At 39.4% G+C, this 20536-nt stretch overlaps 1 protein-coding gene across 1 annotated transcript in view; it reads right to left on the bottom strand.

The window, feature by feature from the left end:
* LOC131197978 (vomeronasal type-2 receptor 26-like) overlaps window positions 1-20536 on the bottom strand; it is a 42849-nt gene that overhangs the window by 5202 nt on the left and 17111 nt on the right. The window contains exons 4-5 of the mRNA XM_058182486.1: window positions 12723-12992; window positions 7988-8842 (exon numbers count right to left, since the gene is read on the bottom strand). Of these exons, the coding sequence (XP_058038469.1) occupies window positions 7988-8842; window positions 12723-12992 (1125 nt within the window). The remainder of the gene's footprint in view (window positions 1-7987; window positions 8843-12722; window positions 12993-20536) is intronic.

The following is a 20536-nucleotide window of genomic DNA, read 5'->3' as shown; positions in this document are numbered from 1 at the left end:
GTTCTCCAAAGCACCTGAGGATAGAACAAGAAGCAATGAGTGGAAACTAATCAAAGAGAGAAGCAACTTAGAACTAAGGAGAAATTTCCTGACAGAACAATTAACCAGTGGAACAACTTGCCTGGAGAAGTTGTGAATGCTCCAACACTGGAAATTTTTAAGAAAATGTTGGATAACCATTTGTCTGAAATGGTGTAGGGTTTCCTGCCTGGGCAGGGGGTTGGACTAGAACCTCCAAGGTCCCTTCCAACTCTGTTGTTGTTGTTGTTGTTGTTGTTATTTTATTTACACAAAATGACAGCATACACAGCAAATGAGATAATTATGCTGGATTTATTATTATTATTATTATTATTATTATTATTATTATTATTATTAGTAGTAGTAGTAGTAGTAGTAGTAGTAGTAGTAGTAGTAGTGTATTTTTGAGGTTTGATGGCTAACACCACTTTTTTTTGGAGTAGGACCATAAAAATATATATCAATGTAAAGATAATTTAATCAAGAATGTAATGCTTTTCAACCTTTGTCTGAGAGATAAAAGTGGCTTTTTTCATGGAATTCTAGATTTTAGGCCAAATTCCTACAGTCTGAGCCAAACAGTCCTTGCACTCAACTTCACATTGCATTGCATTGCACCATTTCATCTTGTATATACCCAGATGATTTTTTTTTTGTCACATAGACACAGTCTCTTAATTCTTCCATATCACTTGCTGTTGTGCACCTTTTCATGCCCTTACCAGTGTGATTTTGTAGTGACTGAGTCTCCTTATACCTTTTCAAAAACTTAGAAATGCCACTTTTGGTTAAGTTTCCACCAATTTTTCTTCTAATTTCTTTATAATTGTAGCCTTGTTCACTTAATAATACTATTTTACATCACTTTCTGGGCGACCAGTCAACTCTTTGCACCATTACTTTAATTTTATTATGTTTTACAAGCTCACTAAATGAAAGAACATACACACACAAAAAAAACCCAACCAACTTGATAGCAATCACATATCACACTGACAAATGTCCTCCTCTCAGCTTCAATACTCAGCTTCAATACATCAATAACTGAATCCTACTGTGAACTGATTGGCTGATTGCCAAAACAAGATGACACCTGATTGGCTCTCTAAACACTCATGCTCATTGACTACAGTCAGATGAAGGAAAGCTACCTGATATCAACCTAAGCAAGTTGTGCTTCCTTTTTCTGGTTATTTGGCTATAACTTTTCATAGAATACAGATAATTGAGCAAACTTTCTTGCATTGCATTCTTGATTAAATTATCTTTCCATTGATATATGATTTTATGGTACTACTAAAAAAAAGGAGTGTTATTAGTCATCAAACCTCAAAAATACACTTTTCCTAAAAAGGTTTCCACAATTTTGGCCACTACTATAATTGTTTTTTTCCAGTGAATTCCCCTACATGACATGGCCAAAATAAGTGAGATGCAGTTTTGTCATTTTGCCTTCTAGTGAAATGTCTGGTGTTATAGAATCGAATAGAATTTATTGGCCAAGTGTGATTGGACACAAAAGGAATTTGTTTTGGTGCATATGCTCTCAGTGTACATAAAAGAAAAGAAAAAGAAAAAGAAAGGAAAAAAAACCTTCATCAAAGATAAATGCGCTTCAGCATTTGATTGTTGATTACTTTTGGTGTCAAAGGGATACACAGTTCAAGCATCACTGTTGCTCAAGATAGGATATTTTCCTACCTAAAAAAAGGTGGAACTTTCACAATTATTAGAGGACTAATTTACATTTGGTTGCCAGACTGATGCTTTGCTTTGTTAGTCTCATGCTCATTATCCAGTTTTTTTCTTTCTTGGGATAAATACATCTAGATATTATTCTGTAGCAATTCTCTCTTAGATTATAGCTTGTTGCAAATTTCAATCTATTGATCCATATGTTTTCCTGTTGAACAATTTGTATATTATGCTGAAATATTTTTGTCCAATGTATCATACAATTTTTTTTTATTTGCATTTATATCTCGCCCTTCTCCGAAGACTCAGGGCAGCTTACACTATGTCAAGCAATAGTCTTCATCCATTTGTATATTATATACAAAGTCAACTTATTGCCCCCCAACAATCTGGGTCCTCATTTTACCTACCTTATAAAGGATGGAAGGCTGAGTCAACCTTGGGCCTGGTGGGACTTGAACCTGCAGTAATTGCAAGCAGCTGTGTTAATAACAGACTGTTTTACCAGTCTGAGCCACCAGAGGCCCATTAATCCCATTTTGACTAATTCCTCTTCCACTTCTATTTTAACAAATGTTTATACATTTTGTTTATACAAATAATGAGGTGCTCATTATTTGTACATAGTTCTATTTCAAAATTGGTTGTGCCTTGTTCAAAATCATAAATCTTTTATCAACTTTAAATCTTTCAGTAAGTTGCAGATACAGGAACCACTGGCACTTGACGCCAGGATTTTTCTAGATATTGATATTGCCCTGAAAATTGTTGAATAAATCAGCGTACCTTCACCATTTCTGTCCAACCATCATTTCCTTTCTATAATATGCTTCAAGGGGAAAGAACCATAAAGGTATTTTGGGGCATAAAACCATTTCAGATTCTCAAAATGGTATGTCTAATAAAGTGATTGCTAAAATTAATGTTAACTTGGATCTTATCTCACCACCAATACCACATAATTTGCAAATGCCCTTAATTTATCTATCTCATTTTTAACCTTTAATTACTTTATCCCCTCCTTTTTTCCCCCTATTCAGGATTTCCAAATCTAATAGACATAAAAGTGAGTACAGCAGATGTCCTTGTCACAGGTCCTTTAAAATAACACAAGATTTATCAGATCAACATTTACATAATCTGTACATTTTGTGATGCATCAATGTAACCCATTTTACAAAATCCTCACCAAAATCCATAAATTCTAGCTCTTTGCGGGGGTGGGTGGGTGGTTGAGGTTGTCAAATGCTTCCTTTGCATCTAAAAGGATGCATTTATTGGGCCGGTTTAGCTCACGCTGGTAAAGCCTGTTATTAAGAACACAGTAGCCTGCAATTACTGCAGGTTCGAGCCCCGCCCAAGGTTGACTCAGCCTTCCATCCTTTATAAGGTAGGTAAAATGAGGACCTAGATTGTTGGGGGGGCAATAAGTTGACTTTGTAAAAAATATACAAAATAGAATGAGACTATTGCCTTATACACTGTAAGCCGCCCTGAGTCTTCAGAGAAGGGCGGGGTATAAATGTAAACAAACAAAACAAACAAACAAACAAACAAAATTAAGGCAGCTTGTTTTTCTAATCAAAGTTGTCCTCACATCATTCTTTAATTGGCTTTTGGGTGGAAACCCACTTTGACACACACACACACCCCATTTTGTAGTTTATAAGATAGTCACCTTCCTGTGTATTTGTATATTCAAAATTCTCTTGTTCAAGATAGTTCGATTTAATCTCTGATTCTGTTACTCTGTGCATAGATAATTGCTGCTGAACAAGTTTAATTTGATTTAAAATATTTGTCTTTATGGGTGGTTTCCTTAATTATTTCCTATAATTTCGTATAAGATCACATGCAATTTTTCTCGAGTTTTCTTTTTCAATTCATTGTTGTGTTGTATAAAATAGACCCTAATTATAGGTTTGCTTATATCCCATATATTTATACCTTTATTTAAACTGTTCTCAACACATTCTAATAATCTCTCAACATTCTTTCACTATTCAGTCTTTATATAGTAAAGTCTATATTTAAGTTTCCATCTAAAATATATTGATTTCTTTTTTAAAAAAATTCCATCAGATTGTGATAAGTAAAAGTCTTCAGTAAGATCTGTACCCTTAAAATTAGGGGTACAGTTAGCCACAATAGCTAAATTTCTAAAATCCTATGTCATATCTGTGCTTGAAAATGATTGATTTCTTTATGAAAAATATGTTCTCTAGAATTGCCATTTTTTTTCCAAATGTTAGTTAAAGTTTTCATAAAAAAAAAAAAAAAGACTTTGGTAGTAACCCTTGGGTAGTTTGAATTATCTTCTCAGATAGTTAACTGTAGAACTTCTACTTAAAACACCACAGCATTCCTTAAGACACCAAATCTGATGTGATTAACATAACATTTGATCCATCATATGCTTATAAAAAGTAACTTACAGACATTAGGTGCTTACATTCCTAGCAGAAAGGTTTTTAGAACATCTAGTTCTACCCCATATATCTGCCATCCTGAGTAACTTTTATTAATTGTGGTATCAATTGGTGACTAATTTAAAATGACAACATTTGTTGTCTTGTTATTTTCCTTACAATGTACACTATGAACTGTCTCAGAACTGGGGTTCAATGTAGACTAGCCTCCTCATGCTGCATCCAAGCATCATGACTTTGTCATGGCTAAATAATCTACATATTCTGGCTGCTAGACCTTACAAGTATCTTTCAGAAAGAAGAAGCAAACCAAATACTGAAAAAAAAAACAATGGTTAATGATATATTCTGTTACGCCATGTGAACTAAATAAAATCTTAGAACTTTTCTTAGCATAACTTAGTATGTATTGATTGAATATATTTTATCTATTTCTTATTTATTTATCCAATCACCAATCTAACAAATCTGAAGAACCTGAACTACCATTTCATGAATATCTTCATCTGAATCTGGAATGGCTCTAAGTCCCAATTTTCATTTCCTCAGAGTTCCAACAGTGCTGGATTGTCCAAAGTTCAACTCATTTGCTGATTACTAAAGCTTTCACTCCATGGTTCGCTTGCAAGGAGCAGCTATCCAGGAAGTTGGTAGTTTCTCCTTGATCTATTTGACCTGCTTCATCAACATTCTCTGCCGTGCAGAGGTGGTATTCAGCAGGTTCTGACCAGTTCTGGAGAACCAGTAGCAGAAATTTTGAGAAGTTTGGAGAACTGGTCAATACCACCTCTGACTGACCCCACCCCCATTTATTCTTGCCTGCAGAAGTTGTGAATGCTCCAACACTGGAAATTTTTAAGAAAATGTTGGATAACCATCTGACTGAGATGGTGTAGGGTTTCCTGCCTGGGCAGGGGATTGGACTAGAAGGCCTCCAAGGTCCCTTCCAACTCTGTTGTTGTTATATTGTTATTGTTATTCTCTGCCTCCCGAGTCCCAGCTGATCGAGAGGAAATAGGGATTTTGCAGTAACCTTCTCCTAGAGTGGGGAGGGAATAGAGATTTTACAGTATCCTTCCCCTGGAGTGAGGTAGGAATGGAGATTTTACAGTATCCTTCTCCTGCCATGCCCACCAAGCCACTCCATGCCCACAGAACCGGTAATAAAATTTTTTGAATCTCACCACTCCTGTGGTGGGCTGAGGTGTTTTCTTCATGCTGCAGAGCCTCAAACTGAAGGCCTTCAAATGGCAAAGCCGAAACTGGAATAATGTGCCTGTAAGAAACTGCCTGAATATTGAACCAGCAAGTGAAAATAACAGAAACAATAATAATTATTCCCTGTGACATGATATTGTTGCAAAAATTACCTGATTAAACATGATAGGCCAGATTGTCTCCTTTGCAGAAATAGTTAGAAGTTCTTGGGGGATATTGACTGGAGCTATGTTTCCAATTTTGATTCGATGGAATGATTGGTTGGAGAACGTGACCCAGTTAATAACATCAAACCCAGTTGCTAGTTTGCCTCTTTCATCAAAGGAAACCATTTCCCCTGCACTGTTGTTGAATGAAACAGCCCTCAGATACCAATGTAACTACATAGAAAAAATTGGAAGCAAATTTTAAGAATTGCAAATAATAAGCAAGTATGAATGAAGGCACTTTAATAAGATAGATATTACCCTTTTGAGGCAGATTAATCAGCAAACATTGTTTGTAATGTGTTTGTGTTTGTGTGTGTGTGTGTGTGTGTGTGTGTGTGTGTGTATTTCACATTCCCTCTTTTGCATGAATGAATCACCATTTTTCTTCTATTAACAGTCCTTCTAAAGGCTTATGCATCCTTTCCAAACGGAATGTCTATACATTATTTTATAACTCCTTTGGCATTCCCATCATGCAAGAAGCAATATTTTCAAACAGCTGATAATATTTTATGAAAAGTGCTAACATAGCCCTTTCTGAAATCTTGTTTAAATTCTATTGCTTCAGAACTGTGGTGTGTTAAAAATGACATTGGTGTCTTATCTATGAAGAACAAACAACTTTTAACCCTCTTGCTGTGATCTGCCTTTCTTCACTGCTAAATGATCTTCCACCCTCACTCACTCACTCACTCACTCACTTCCTTCCTCCTTCCTTCCTTCCTTCCTTCCTTCCTTCCTTCCTTCCTTCCTTCCTTTTTTCCTTCCTTCCTTTCTTTTTCACATCTCATAATCTTCTCCTCGCTGTGGAATTAAAACGCAGAACCCAAAGCAAATCATCAAAGATCATTGCAGTACTCTACTAACCAGAGTAATCAGAGCATATAAAACATTTGCTAGACCAATTCTTGAATACAGATCGACTGTCTCGAACCCATACCACATTTCTGACATCAGTACAATTGAACGTGTCCGGAAATATTTTACAAGAAGAGTTCTCCACTCCTCAGAATACAACAAAATACCTTATGCCACCAGACTTGAAATCCTGGGTTTAGAAAATTTAGAACTACGCCGGCTTCGACATGACTTGAGTTTAACTCACAGAATCATCTATTACAATGTCCTTCCTGTCAAAGACTGCTTCAGCTTCAATTGCAACAATACACGAGCACACAATAGATTTAAGCTTAATGTTAACCACTCCAATCTTGATTGCAGAAAATATGACTTCAGTAACAGAGTTGTTAATGCCTGGAATACACTACCTGACTATGTGGTCTCTTCCCAAAATCCCAAAATCTTCAAACAAAAACTGTCTACTATTGACCTCACCCCATTCCTAAGAGGTCTATAAGGGGCGTGCATAAGAGCACAAGAGTGCCTACCGTTCTTGTCCTATTGTTTCCTTTCTTTATATTCAATTAATTTAGTTATTACATACTCATATATATATATATACTTATATACTATATAGTTATTTCATGCTTACGCTCATATATACTGTGTGACAAAATAAATAAATAAAATAAATAAATATTTATTGTTAGCCTTGTGTAATGGAGGAATTCAGTACATAAATTGTGTGTGAGGGGGATAATTCCTGCAGACCAAAGGATGCATTCATATTTAAATATTTCAAAAAGGAGGGCAAAGTGATCCTTGCATACATATTCATAACAAAAAACATAATAGATCTCAGGATACAGTGGTTTTATAGCTTAAAAGAAACATTTGCATCATAAGATTCAGTGATTGCCAGGAGAATACTCTGATAAAACCACCACAATCCACAGTGAGATTCAAGGACATATTAGTTATGTTTCAATTTGTCTATTAAACAGCCTCATTTATCTGGAAACGTGTTTTTTTTTTGCACAGCACCACCCTCTGATGTCAGCTTTGTCTTCTTCCAAGAACTGCTTTTCCTCTTAAGTAAACATTTGCTATTGCCTCCTCAGCATTGTTGCACACCACATTTAATGTTATCCTGAATTATTAGAGCAAAATCTACCCCCTTTAAATATGTGACAAATCACTTTGATCCAGGGGTGAAATCCAGCAGGTTCTGACAGGTTAGAACCGGTAGCGGAAATTCTGAGTAGTTTGGAAAACCAGCAAATACCACCTCTGGCTGGCCCCAGAGTGGACTGGGAATGGAAAATTTGAAATATCCTTCCCCCAGGAGGGGGTGGAAATGAAGATTTTGCAGTATCCTTCCCCTGCCATGCCCACCAAGCCACGCCCACCAAGCCACACCACGCCCACCAAACCATGACCACAGAATTGGTAGTTAAAAAAAATGGATTTCACCACTGCTTTGATCCTATTAGCTATACAATTCTAGAATATTAGCCAAACATTTATATGACTGGAACTTATATAAAGGGATATTTACATTCATTTCATTTTTACCTGCCATGATTGTTGATTTAGAGTCTTGAGTTCCCAAGCATTTCCTCTTTTTCTGCTCTTAGATGAAAGCATGGCTTGCAGAGCATGGGCCACTGCATAGACAGCATTGTAAATGCTGTAACTTTGCCCAGTTATACTAGTTTCAAATAGACATTTGGGAAGGGTCTCCAATGACTCCTCACCAGTGCATTGATTGTCATCGTCCTCATCTAACCTAGCATTTGGGAAAGAACATTCAAATGCATATTCCCAAAACAGAGTGGTCAAACTGTCTTCTTCTGAAGAAGAAGGCTTTCTCATCTGAATAAATTTCTGAAACCCTAACATTTCCTTGGAGGAAACTGCCAACGATAGCGCACCATGGATGAAGTCCATGCCTCTGGTTCTTTGAAAGGGGATTGATGTGAATTCCATCTGTGCTGGCATTATCCAAACTTTATCTTTTCTCTTCACTGGCAGGTCAACGAATTCCGAAACAAAGGGCAACATTCTAAAAGCGGTTATGTCCTCATTTTCACAATATATGATCACAACATTGGCAGTACCTCTCATAATGACCCGGTATATCATAAAATAGCCATTAAGTTGAACCTCAATTTCATTGGTAACAGTTTCCCTTGGCATTTCTTCTATGAAGTCAAAACAGATGCCTTTCTTTGAAAACATATCAAGCCTATTCTGTATGAAACTCTTTCCTCTTTCAGGGTTTTGTATAATGAGGCCAATCCATTTCCATTTGAAGTGAAGCAACAATTGGATGATTCCCATAAGTTGAAGATCTTCATCTGGAAATAATTGATGGAAGTAAGCAGCTTGTAGGTTGTCATCTGTCTGCATAGCAGAACCATATAGGAGCTAAGAAAAAAGAAAGAAATTGGAGCATATCTTTTCAGAGCCAAATACTTATCCATTTTTAAGGAATACATTCATTATCTAGATGAAACTTTGAAATAAAAATTAAATCAATCATATTATCAGAAATATTTTAATAGAAAGGGGATCAATATACTTTAATTACAAGTCTTCTGTTGTTATCCAATATCAACAATGCTCTTATATTTTACTTAATTACAGGGAATCTTTGACATAAGAATGTAATGGAGCCTGCCAATTCTATTTGTGACTGAAAGATTCGTAGGAGTGAATTATCGCACATGACTTCAGGCACCCATCCACTTTTGCAGAAAATGGGTGTCTGAAGTCGCATCGGTTCACAGGTCCCAGAATATTTCACTCTCAGTGTGAAAAGCAATTGCAAGTTGATGGGATGCTGAAAGCGACAGGATTTCACTTCCAGTGTCTGATTGACTTGCAAATGCTTTTCACGCTGAGAGTTAAAGGTTGTGTGCTCTCCCCACTTTTCTTCTCTCTGTATACCAATGTCTGCATCTCCAACGATCCATCTGTCAAACTACTGGAGTTCACAGATGACACAACAGTGATCGGTCTCATTCGAGACAATGATGAATCCGCATACAGATGGGAGGTTGAACGACTAGCCTCATGATGCAACTGAAACAATCTGGAATTGAACACACTCAAAACCGTAGAAATGGTGGTAGACTTTAGGAGAAACCCTCCATACTTCCACCTCTGACAATACTAGACAACACAGTATCAACAGTAGAAACCTTCAAATTTCTAGGTTCTACCATTTTGCAAGATCTAAAATGGAGACCTAACATCAAAAACATAACCAAAAAAGGACAACAAAGAATGTTCTTTCTGCGCCAACTCAGAAAACTCAAACTGCCCAGAAAACTCAAACTACTCAAACTCTGTAGAATTCTGTCCAGTTCTACAGAGGAATTATTGAGTGTGTCATCTGCACCTCTATAACTGTCTGGTTTGGTTCTGCAACCCAACAAGACAGACAAAGACTTCAGAGGATCATTAGAACTGCAGAAAAAATAATTGCTACCAACCTGCCTTCCATTGAGGACCTGTATACTGCACCAGTCAAAAAGAGGGCTGTGAAAATACTTACAGACCTCTCGCTTCCTGAACATGAACTGTTTCAACTCCTACCCTCAAAACGACACTATTGAGCACTGCACACCAGAACAACTAAACACAAGAACAGTTTTTCCCCCGAATGCCATCACTCTGCTAAACAAATAATTCCCTCAACACTGACAAACTATTTACTAAATCTGCACTACTATTAATTTTCTCATCGTTCCCATCACCCATCTCCTTCCACTTATGACTGTATGACTGTAACTTTGTTGCTTGTATCCTTACGATTTATACTGATACTGTTTCCTGATTGCTTATTTGTACCCTATGACTATCATTAAGTGTTGTATCATTAAGTGTTAAATTTGTACCCTATGACCATCATTAAGTGTTGTAAGTGTTGTACCTTGATGAAGGTATCTTTTCTTTTATGTACACTGAGAGCATATGCACCAAGACAAATTCCTTGTGTGTCCAATCACACTTGGCCAATAAAATATTCTATGCTATGCTATGCTATGCTATGCTATGCTATGCTATGCTATGCTATGCTATGCTATGCTATGCTATGCTATGCTATGCTATGCTATGCTATGCTATGCTATGCTATGCTATTCTGGGGGCTGTGATCTCATGCAACTTCAGGCACCCATCTCCTTTTGTAGAGAATGGGTGCCTGAAGTTGCATGAGATCAAGGCCCCCAGAACATTTTGCTCTGGGTATGAAAAGCATTTGCAAGCCGACTTGTAGGATGGAATGGAAATCGTCTTACTTTCCTCTCCCTCAAAGGCAAAGAAACTGTGGCTGAGAGGCGACAGATCTTTGCAAGGTAAGTGAGTTCGGTGCAGCAGGATGGGAGGAGGAAGCAGTTGTGGAAAGCAGAGGGCTTAGGGTGAATAGTGTCTCTGAGGTTGTTCATAAGGGCAAATGACTACTGGGGTGCTGCAACATTCATAATTTTGGGACTTGAGAGGCCTAAAGGTGCTTTTTTTTTTTCCAAGAGGCAACTGGACTTGTTCAATTTTGATACATATGGCCTCTTTAACCCTCTTTCAACATTCAAAGAGGCCATCTACATCAAAATTGAACAGCCCTCTCTCAACAGATGGGGAGGAATGACATCATCTATCCCCAATCTACAACACCTCAAGAAGTGTTCCAACCAACAATTCCAAGAAAGCTCCACACCAATTTGAACCACTCAGGTGACCCTGATGACACAGATAAACCTCCAGGTGACCTTAACAACCTGCTAAAAAAATGCAAATGTCCAGCAGTCTGTAAAGAATATAAATCCTTCCATTCCCCACCATCCAGTCAGAGCTGAAAAAGCTTCTTGGGTGAGAAGTGAAACATCTTCAAAGAAAAAAACAAGAAAGTCCAGTTGCTTCCCGAAAATGCACCTTTAGGATAACCATGACCTGGATGATTGAGAAAATCCATAGACAAACACTTGAGCGAGTTATTGCATAACTTTGAATGGTCACTAACTGAACTGTTATAACCAGAGTATTACCTGTATATTAACATATAAACTAGGGTATAATATTGTATTCTGACAGCTAAAGATTTGTACCTCCTTCATATTTTAGTGAATAAATAAATGTAATCCTCCATGAAATTAAATTAAATGATAAAGTGTATGAATTTTCTCTATTTTATATCCATGTACGCTCAGATTAAGAAAAGAATATCTGTGCCTTGAATTTGGCCTAGATCAATGGTGGGTTGCTACCAGTTCGCCCCGGTTAGGGCGAACCGGTAGCAGTGGTGGTGGGAGGCTCTGCCCACCTGCCCGGACATCATCAAATATGATCTGTGTATGCCCAGAAGCTTCTGCCCATGCGCAGACAGGGCACACGCAAGAGCAACCGGTAGCAAAGGTAAGTGAAACCCACCCCTGGGCTAGATCTACATTTAATAATAATAATAATAACAACAGAGTTGGAAGGGACCTTGGAGGCCTTCTAGTCCAACCCCCTGCCCAGGCAGGAAACCCTACACCATCTCAGTCAGATGGTTATCCAAGATTTTCTTAAAAATTTCCAGTGTTGCAGCATTCACAACTTCTGCAGGCAAGTCATTCCACTTATTAATTGTTCTAACTGTCAGGAAATTTCTCCTTAGTTCTAAGTTGCTTCTTTCCTTGATCAGTTTCCACCCGTTGCTTCTTGTTCTACCCTCAGGTGCTTTGGAGAACAGCCCGACTCCCTCTTCTTTGTGGCAATCCCTGAGATATTGGAACACTGCTATCATGTCTCCCCTAATCCTTCTTCTCATTAAACTAGACATACCCAGTTCCTGCAACCGTTCTTCATATGTTTTAGCCTCCAGTCACCTAATCATCTTTGTGGCTCTTCTCTGCACTCTTTCTAGACTCTCAGCATCTTTTTTACATTGCGGCGACCAAAACTGATATGCAGTATTCCAAGTGTGGCCTTACCAAGGCATTATAAAGTGGTATTAACACTTCACATGATCTTGATTCTATCCCTCTGTTTATGGAGCCCAGAACTGTGTTGGCTTTTTTAGCAGCTGCTGCACACTGCTGGGTCATATCTAAAGGGTTGTCCACTAGGACTTCAAGATCCCTGTCACAGTTACTACTATTGAGCAAGGTACCACATATATACTTAGATGGAGCAAACTCCCAGATGAACATTACGTAGTTTTTATTTCTATTTTGTACATCACTATACACAAGCCACTATACACAAGTCACATAAATGGGTTGTTGAAAGGACTTTTTCTTTTTCTTTCTGGGGTAGCTCTTACCTGTGGGATCTTGTAAATGCTTAGAATATTTGACATGAACTGAGCAATGTAAGCATTATGTCCTGCAATCACAGATATTACATTGTCCTTGAAATCACACTTGTAGTTTGGAATGAACTCTCCTTTTGTAGAAAGAAGTTCCATGGAAGCCAGATAGATATATCTTGCCAGGGCATAGCTATTGAAGATATGGATACCAAGGGTGATGTTAGGCAAGATCCTGGAATTCTGATTGATTTCCTTGATTGCAAATTCTAAAGCCAAGATGTGCTGGTAGTTTTGCGTATACAGCCTGAAATGAGTATTAGAGCATCTGTTCACTAAGTTGGAATTGGCTGCATCCTAATTTATGTTTTCTTATTTTATATTACTCAATATTATACAGCCCATGAGCACTGAAACAAGGAGGTATATTAAGGCATCTATTTGAGTGCTTAATGCAATAACCTCAAAGTTGTAGGGCAAAGTTATATCACAACTGATAAAAAAATTTTCCCTGGGATACCACGCTGGAAGACTTCATTTCGTTTTATCCTTTGGAGATGGCTATAAATAGTGGCAATACATTCAGTGGACTGAATTCAAAATGAAATAATCATAAATAACTACTTTAAATAATTAAATAATTACTAAAGGATGTTTCTTTAATTTAGGGACCCCAGTTTATTTCTAGCTCCTATTCTAATATTCTACTCCACCATTTCCAGCTTCTCTTCCTTGCTCTTCTTCCATATAATTATGTTTCTCAGGTATTTAAAAAAGGAATTCAATTCTCACAGTATTGTACTTTCAAACACTGTAAATTTATGAGAGTATTTGATACAATATCTGTATGTAGGACTAACTGCAGTTGCATACTACAAATAAACACTGTTATTTGTTCGTAGTTTCCCTGGCTATTCCCACCTGATAAAGAAGCCAACTAAAATGAAACTAATATTGAAATAGAAATATATACAACTTTGCTTTGCATATGAGGAATCACATGATAATTAAGGTAATATTATTAAAAGAGAAAAATAATACTGCAACGTAGGCAATCTAGAATTCATCTCTCTCTCTAACTCAGACATGACACAGATTGTAATTATTTCTGTATTTCATTGCTTAAAACTAATTACATACAGGAAATCATCAACCAGTTCATCTGATGGATTTCTTGTGAATGTTAATTTGTCAGACATGATGTAAATTAGAAAATAAATGCCAGCAATGACTAAATCTTCTGAATGATAATGCTTGTGCTTAATAAAAGGATGGTTTCCTATAGAACATCTATCAAGAGCTGCTTCAGCTTCTATATAGGATGACAATATTGTTACGGATGCAAAGAATAATGTCATCTTGCAGATCAGTTTGATCTCTCGGCCACCTGTTCACTCCGTAAGAATGAAGCATTTGAAATAGAACAGCCTAATATACATTATTCCATGAGGTTGCTTTACAATCAGAGGTACACAGGGAATTGTAACCTGGAATTAAGGACAAAATAACAGTGGCCAGGGGATAGAAAGAACTAAATGAGAAATGTGAAAAAGTTTTCTTCTCAAGTCTCTGCAATTGGTTTTCCAACTGAGAAATCAGATGAATTTAAATGGAAATTTCAGCTATGATGAATTAAACAACAGAGTAAATCAAATTAAGTTGTATTAAGAGCCGTGGTGGTGTAGTGGTTAAAATGCAGTATTGCAGGCTAACTCTGCCACTGTCAGGAATTTGATCTATCTATTTATTTATTTTATTTATTTTATTTTGTCACACAGTATATATAAGCATAAGCATGAAATAATTATACAATATATAAGCATATATCTGAGTATGTAATAACTATATTAATTGGATATAACGAAAGGAAACAATAGGACAGGAACGGTAGGCACGTTTGTGCTCTTATGCATGCCCCTTACAGACCTCTTAGGAATGGGGTGAGGTCAATGCTAAATAGTTTTTGGTTGAAGATTTTGGGATTTTCGGAAGAGACCGCAGAGTCAGGTAGTGTATTCCAAGCATTAACAACTCTGTTACTGAAGTCATATTTTCTGCAATCAAGATTGGAGCGGTTAACATTAAGCTTAAATCTATTGTGTGCTCGTATATTGTTGCAATTGAAGCTGAAGTAGTCTTCGACAGGAAGGACATTGTAACAGATGATTCTATGAGTTAAACTCAGGTCATGTCAAAGGTGGCGTAGTTCTAAATTTTCTAAACCCAGGATTTCAAGTCTGGCGGCATAAGGATTTTTTTTTTTTTAATTTTATTTTGACCGGTTCAAGATTGATTCAGTCTTCCATCCTTCTGAGTTTGGTAAAATGAGGACCTAGATTGCTGGGAGCAATATGCTGACATTGTAAACTGCTCAAAGAGCTCTACTGAGTGGTATATAAATCTAAGTGTTAGTGCTATTGCTATTAAATGAAATTTGGATCTCACTGTTATTTATTTATTTATTTATTTATTTAATTTAATTTTTATACCGCCCTTCTCCCGAAGGACTCAGAGCGGTGTACAGGCAAAATAAAACCAACAATACAAATATACACAATTTAAATACCCTTAAAAAACTTATTCAAAATTAGCCTGATGTTAAAAATCATCGTCAATTAAAACCCCATTTAAAATTGGTAAAATTCCCTTTTAAAATCCAATTAAGCCAGCCCTGCGCGAATAAAAAGATGGGTCTTCAGTTCGCGACGGAATGTCCGAAGGCCAGGTATTTGACGTAAACCAGGGGGAAGCTCGTTCCAGAGAGTGGGAGCCCCCACAGAGAAGGCCCTTCCCCTGGGGGCCGCCAGCCGACATTGTTTGGCGGACGGCACCCTGAGAAGTCCCTCTCTATGGGAGCGTACAGGTCGGTGGGAGGCATGTGGTAACAGCAGGCGGTCCCGTAAGTACCCAGGTCCTAAGCCATGGAGCGCTTTAAAGGTCGTAACCAACACCTTAAAGTGCACTCGAAAGGCCACAGGCAGCCAGTGCAGTCTGCGCAGGAGCGGTGTTACATGGGAGCTACGCGTAGCTCCTCTATCACCAGCGCAGCTGCATTCTGGACTAACTGAAGCCTCCGAGTGCACTTCAAGGGGAGCCCCATGTAGAGAGCATTACAGTAATCCAAGCGAGAGGTAACGAGGGCATGAGTGACTGTGCATAAGGCATCCCGATCAAGGAAGGGGCGCAACTGCCGGACCAGGCGAACCTGGTAGAAGGCCCTCCTGGAGACGGCCGTCAAATGATCTTCAAACGACAGCCGATCATCCAGGAGGACGCCTAAGTTGCGCACCCTATCCTTTGGGGCCAATAACTCGCCTCCGACAGCCAGCTGCGGCTGCAGCTGACTGAATCGGGATGCCGGCATCCCCAGCCACTCCGTCTTGGAGGGATTAAGCTTGAGCCTGTTTCTCCCCATCCAGACCCGTACGGCTTCCAAACACCGGGACAGCACTTCAACAACTTCATTGGGGTGGCCCGGGGTGGAGAAGTACAGCTGAGTATCATCAGCGTACTGCTGGTATCTCACCCCGAAACCACTGATGATCTCACCCAACGGCTTCATGTAGATGTTGAACAACAGGGGCGAGAGAATCGACCCCTGCGGGACCCCACAGGTGAGGCCCCTCGCGGTCGACCTCTGCCCCCCCGTCAACACCGTCTGCGTCCGGTCGGAGAGATAGGAGGAGAACCACCGATATACGGTGCCTTCCACTCCCAATCCCCCTAGCCGGCGCAGCAAGATACCATGGTCGATGGTATCGAACGCCGCCGAGAGGTCTAATAGGACCAGGGCAGAGGAATAACCCCTGTCCCTGGCCCTCCAGAGATCATCCACCAATGCGACCAAAGCTGTCTCCGTGCTGTATCCGCGTCGGAAGCCGGACTGGAACGGGTCTAGATAGACATCTTCATCCAGGTATTGGGGTAGCTGTCGCCACGGCACTCTCTACAACCTTCGCAACAAAGCGAAGGTTGGAACTGGGCGATAATTACCCAAAATAGCTGGGTCAGGAGGGCTTCTTAAGGAGGGTCTCACCACCGCCTCTTTCAAGGCGGCAGGAAAACCCTTCCAATAAAGCGTTGATAATCCTCTGGAGCCAGCCTCGTGTCACCGCCTGAGTGGCCAGTACCAGCCAGGAAGGGCACGGGTCCAGTAAACATGTCGTGCCGTGCAGCCTCCCCAACAACCTGTCGACGTCCTCGGGAGCCACAGGGTCAAACTCATCCCAAATGGACTCAACAAGACGTGCCTCCTCTCCCTCGCTTGGATCATCCCAATTTCGGTCCAGACCGTCCCTCAGCTGAGCGATTTTATCGTATAGATAACCGCTAAACTCCTCGGCTCGTCCCTGCAACGGGTCATCCCGCACCTCCTGATGTAGGAGAGAGCGGGTCACCCGAAACAGGGCGGCCGGGCGGTTATCTGCCGACGCAATGAGGGTGGAGGCGTAGAAACGCCTCGCTTCCCTCATTGCCACTAGGTAGGTCCTAGAATAGTTTTTTAAATAAGGGTTTTTTATGAAGCATATTTCACTTCAGATATTCTAAACTAATATAATTAATCAAAGTACTGGTATTCTCTGAATTTTGTTTGATATGCTGTTGCTCACCAATGTGTTTATTTGGGTCACAGTTATTATAATATTATTAGCATTTCATAGAACAGTTGTATTGCATACATAATTCTTCAATGCAGGTTTTCCCTTTTTGGGAAATCAGTAATAGAAGTAGAATAACTTCTATTTCTTGGTACATTTGGAACATTTTCCCCTCTTCTACATGGATCCGTGATTGAAGACCAATGGAAGAAATAGCCTGGAATTCTCTATGTTGAAGTTTTTAATTTTATTTTATAGAAGCAAAGTGAATTCCTAATTCCTAGATTGCTCAATTTATCAACACAGTGTGATCTATCAGATTTCTCTTTCTCAATTTTGTTATAGAGTTCTCATCTGAAAATATTTCAGTTGAAAATAAAGTTAGGTAGAAAATGCATGTGGTAAAGGACATATTTCTCTACCCATTTTAAATGGAGTAGAGTGATGAAAATGCAAATACCCATTGACCTTAAGTCAAGACCTTAAATTGAAAGGAATAAAAACTGAGATTTGCTAATCCCTTCAAAGAATTATATTATCTCTCTCTCTCTCTTTCTCTCCCTCCCTCCTTCCCATTTCTCTCTCTCTCTTCCCCTCCCTCCCTCCTATCTCTCTCCCTCCCTTCCATATCTCTTTCTCTCTCTTTTTGAGACACATACACTTTATTTCTATGTACATACACATAAACATAATTGTACCGTACAAAGTCTTTTCCAGACTTGGCTGTTTCAATGGAAGAGAATATTTGTAGCTAAGACTTGAATTGTTGAAACTTTAGTGATATCTGAGCTTGGTCATTTTTCTGCAGACATTTCATTACATTAGTAGGTAACATCATTGGTGCTGGAATGGAGGTGGTGTTTGCTCTCATTGTATAATAATGGCTTGCCCTGTCAGTGTTACTGGGAATGATGTCAGTGGTTCCTTGATTAGGCTGTTGTTTACTGTTAGCTTGTTTGTCTGCATTAGTTGTTTCTTGATTGGACCTGTTGCTTACTAGAGTGTCGGTCTAGCATTAATATTGGTATTTATTTATTGGTATTATTGTTGGTACAGAGGTATTTTGGACTTTCCCCCCCCTTTTTGGCTTTTTGATTGTCTCTTTTGAATAGTAGCAATAACAATAGTACTTAGACTTATATACCACTTCACAGTGCTTTACAGCCCACTCTAGGTGTTAAGTTTGGGCAATAACGAGTCAGGAGAGCACACGAGTGACAACAGCTCTTTAGTTTATTGTGACCCAGCAAAAGACCAACAGCAAAAACCCCTCTTTAAATACTATTTTGGATGAGGCATCAGCCAATCAGCAACGTGCTTGTTCCCGCCCAAACTTCCCTCCTAAAGTTTACATACATAACACTCTTCCCCTCCCAGAATGCATTGAGCCACTTCTTTGCATGGAATTTGCATGTTATTTTTCCATGTAGTCACGCAGGTAGACAGGGCGTCTCCTAACTCTTTCTGACCTGCCAGAGTGAGGGTCATCTATAAGGTCATGTCCATCTAATTTGTATTTTATGTTTTGATTTTTTTTTGCCAATGTGCAAGACAGAGCATTTGTTGGTAGCATATCCAGACACTGCAAAAGACCAACATGTGAAGGTGATAAATTTGGCTTCATTGAAACTATTAGGTAGCTTTCTAGCAAGGAAAAGTACTGTTAAATGGATAGCAGTTAAGAAATCCATAAAACCAATGGCAGTATAAAACATGATGGCTGAACCTTCATTACATTCCAGAACAATTTCTTCAGCCATAGAGTAAATGTCTGAATGTGGGAGAAATTGTCAACCACACACTACTAATGGTGGCTTGCACTAGAGAGCAAGAAAGAATAATTTATGGGCCTTCTCTTTTGCCTTCTCTATCCACTTCCTTAGAGTTTTGCAAAAAAACAACAACAACAAAGTGGAGCAAGAACAAGACCACCTTTTATCGGTCTACAATAGAAAGCATCCTCACTCAGTGCATTACAGTGTTGTGGCTCCAGTCCCCGAACCTGGCCCCATGCCCGAAAGTGCCTTGGAGCTGGGCCTGCTGCCAGAAAGTGACTTGGACAATGAGGGGGAAGGGCCATCAGGACTTACCTCAGAAGCACAGGCCTCCCTGGCTCAGCTCCAGGAACCAGAAGCAGGCCAAGTGAAAGAGATAATGAGGCCTCCTTCTCCTGACTCTTTCCCCCCCCCCCAGGCCACGCCTGCAGACCCAGCTGATGGCAATCAGGCTTGGTTTCGTAGGCAGGAGAGGAGGGAACAACAGAAGCAAGGGTGGGGCAGGCCTAGGAAGTGCTGAATCATGGAGCCACACCCCACAGGATATAAAAGGCAGCAAGAGCTGGTGTGTCTCTTTGTATCAGGCAAATCCACTGGTTGACTAGAACTGAAGGTTGTGACTCACCAGCATCTTGGCAGCTAACGAGGGCTCTTGGCAGACACTGGCTCTTTTGCTGCCAGAGCTGATAAGAGCCGGCTAATTAAGCTATCGTTCAGACAGAGGTGAGGAGGACAGAACATACAGTGTGGTATGCTAGCTTGACAGCCATGGAGAGAAAAACCTTACAGAGGGTGGTGAGCACAGCACAAAACATATTGGGCTGTCCCCTGATATCACTAGACATCGCTAGGGCTCGCTGCATTAGAAGAGTGAGGAAAATCCTTAGGGACGACCCACTCCATGGTCAGCACTTCTTTATTCTCTTACCATTAGGAAGGAGATATAGGAGCATAGGCACCTGCACAAACAGACTTGAATCCATGGGCTGTCAGACTCCTGAATGAAAAATAATGACAAGAATAGAGTATGATTGATTTGCGGGGCTGGCACGACATGCAATAAGTTCACATGTTGCAATAGGATTGGGTGTTCGTTAGCAGGATTCACTGGGATAGGGATTTTCTGTCTTTCACTCTGAGTTGTATTGTGTTGGAGGGGGTGTACGAAGGGAAGCTCCACCAATCTCATAGTACACATGTTGTACTCCAACAATAAAGGTTTGCATTTGAATTTGACTAGGCTAGAAACCAGGAGCCTGCAAATTCTAGTTCACCTTAAGTATAAAGCCAGCTGAATGACTTTGGCCAGTCTCTTTTCCCAGCTTTAAGAAACAGGCAATGAAAATTCATTTCTGGAAAACCTTGCCACATACATGCTACACACACATACATTCACACAAACACAATAATGGCTTCAATAATTTTAAAATGTAAGCAGGAATGTTGTTTTTCCACC

Source organism: Ahaetulla prasina, chromosome 4 (assembly GCF_028640845.1).
Source record: "Ahaetulla prasina isolate Xishuangbanna chromosome 4, ASM2864084v1, whole genome shotgun sequence".
In the NCBI taxonomy this organism is placed as follows: Eukaryota; Metazoa; Chordata; class Lepidosauria; order Squamata; family Colubridae; genus Ahaetulla; species Ahaetulla prasina.
The sequence above is the reverse complement of the archived record's forward strand: the minus strand, read 5'-3'. Positions and strand labels throughout refer to the sequence as shown.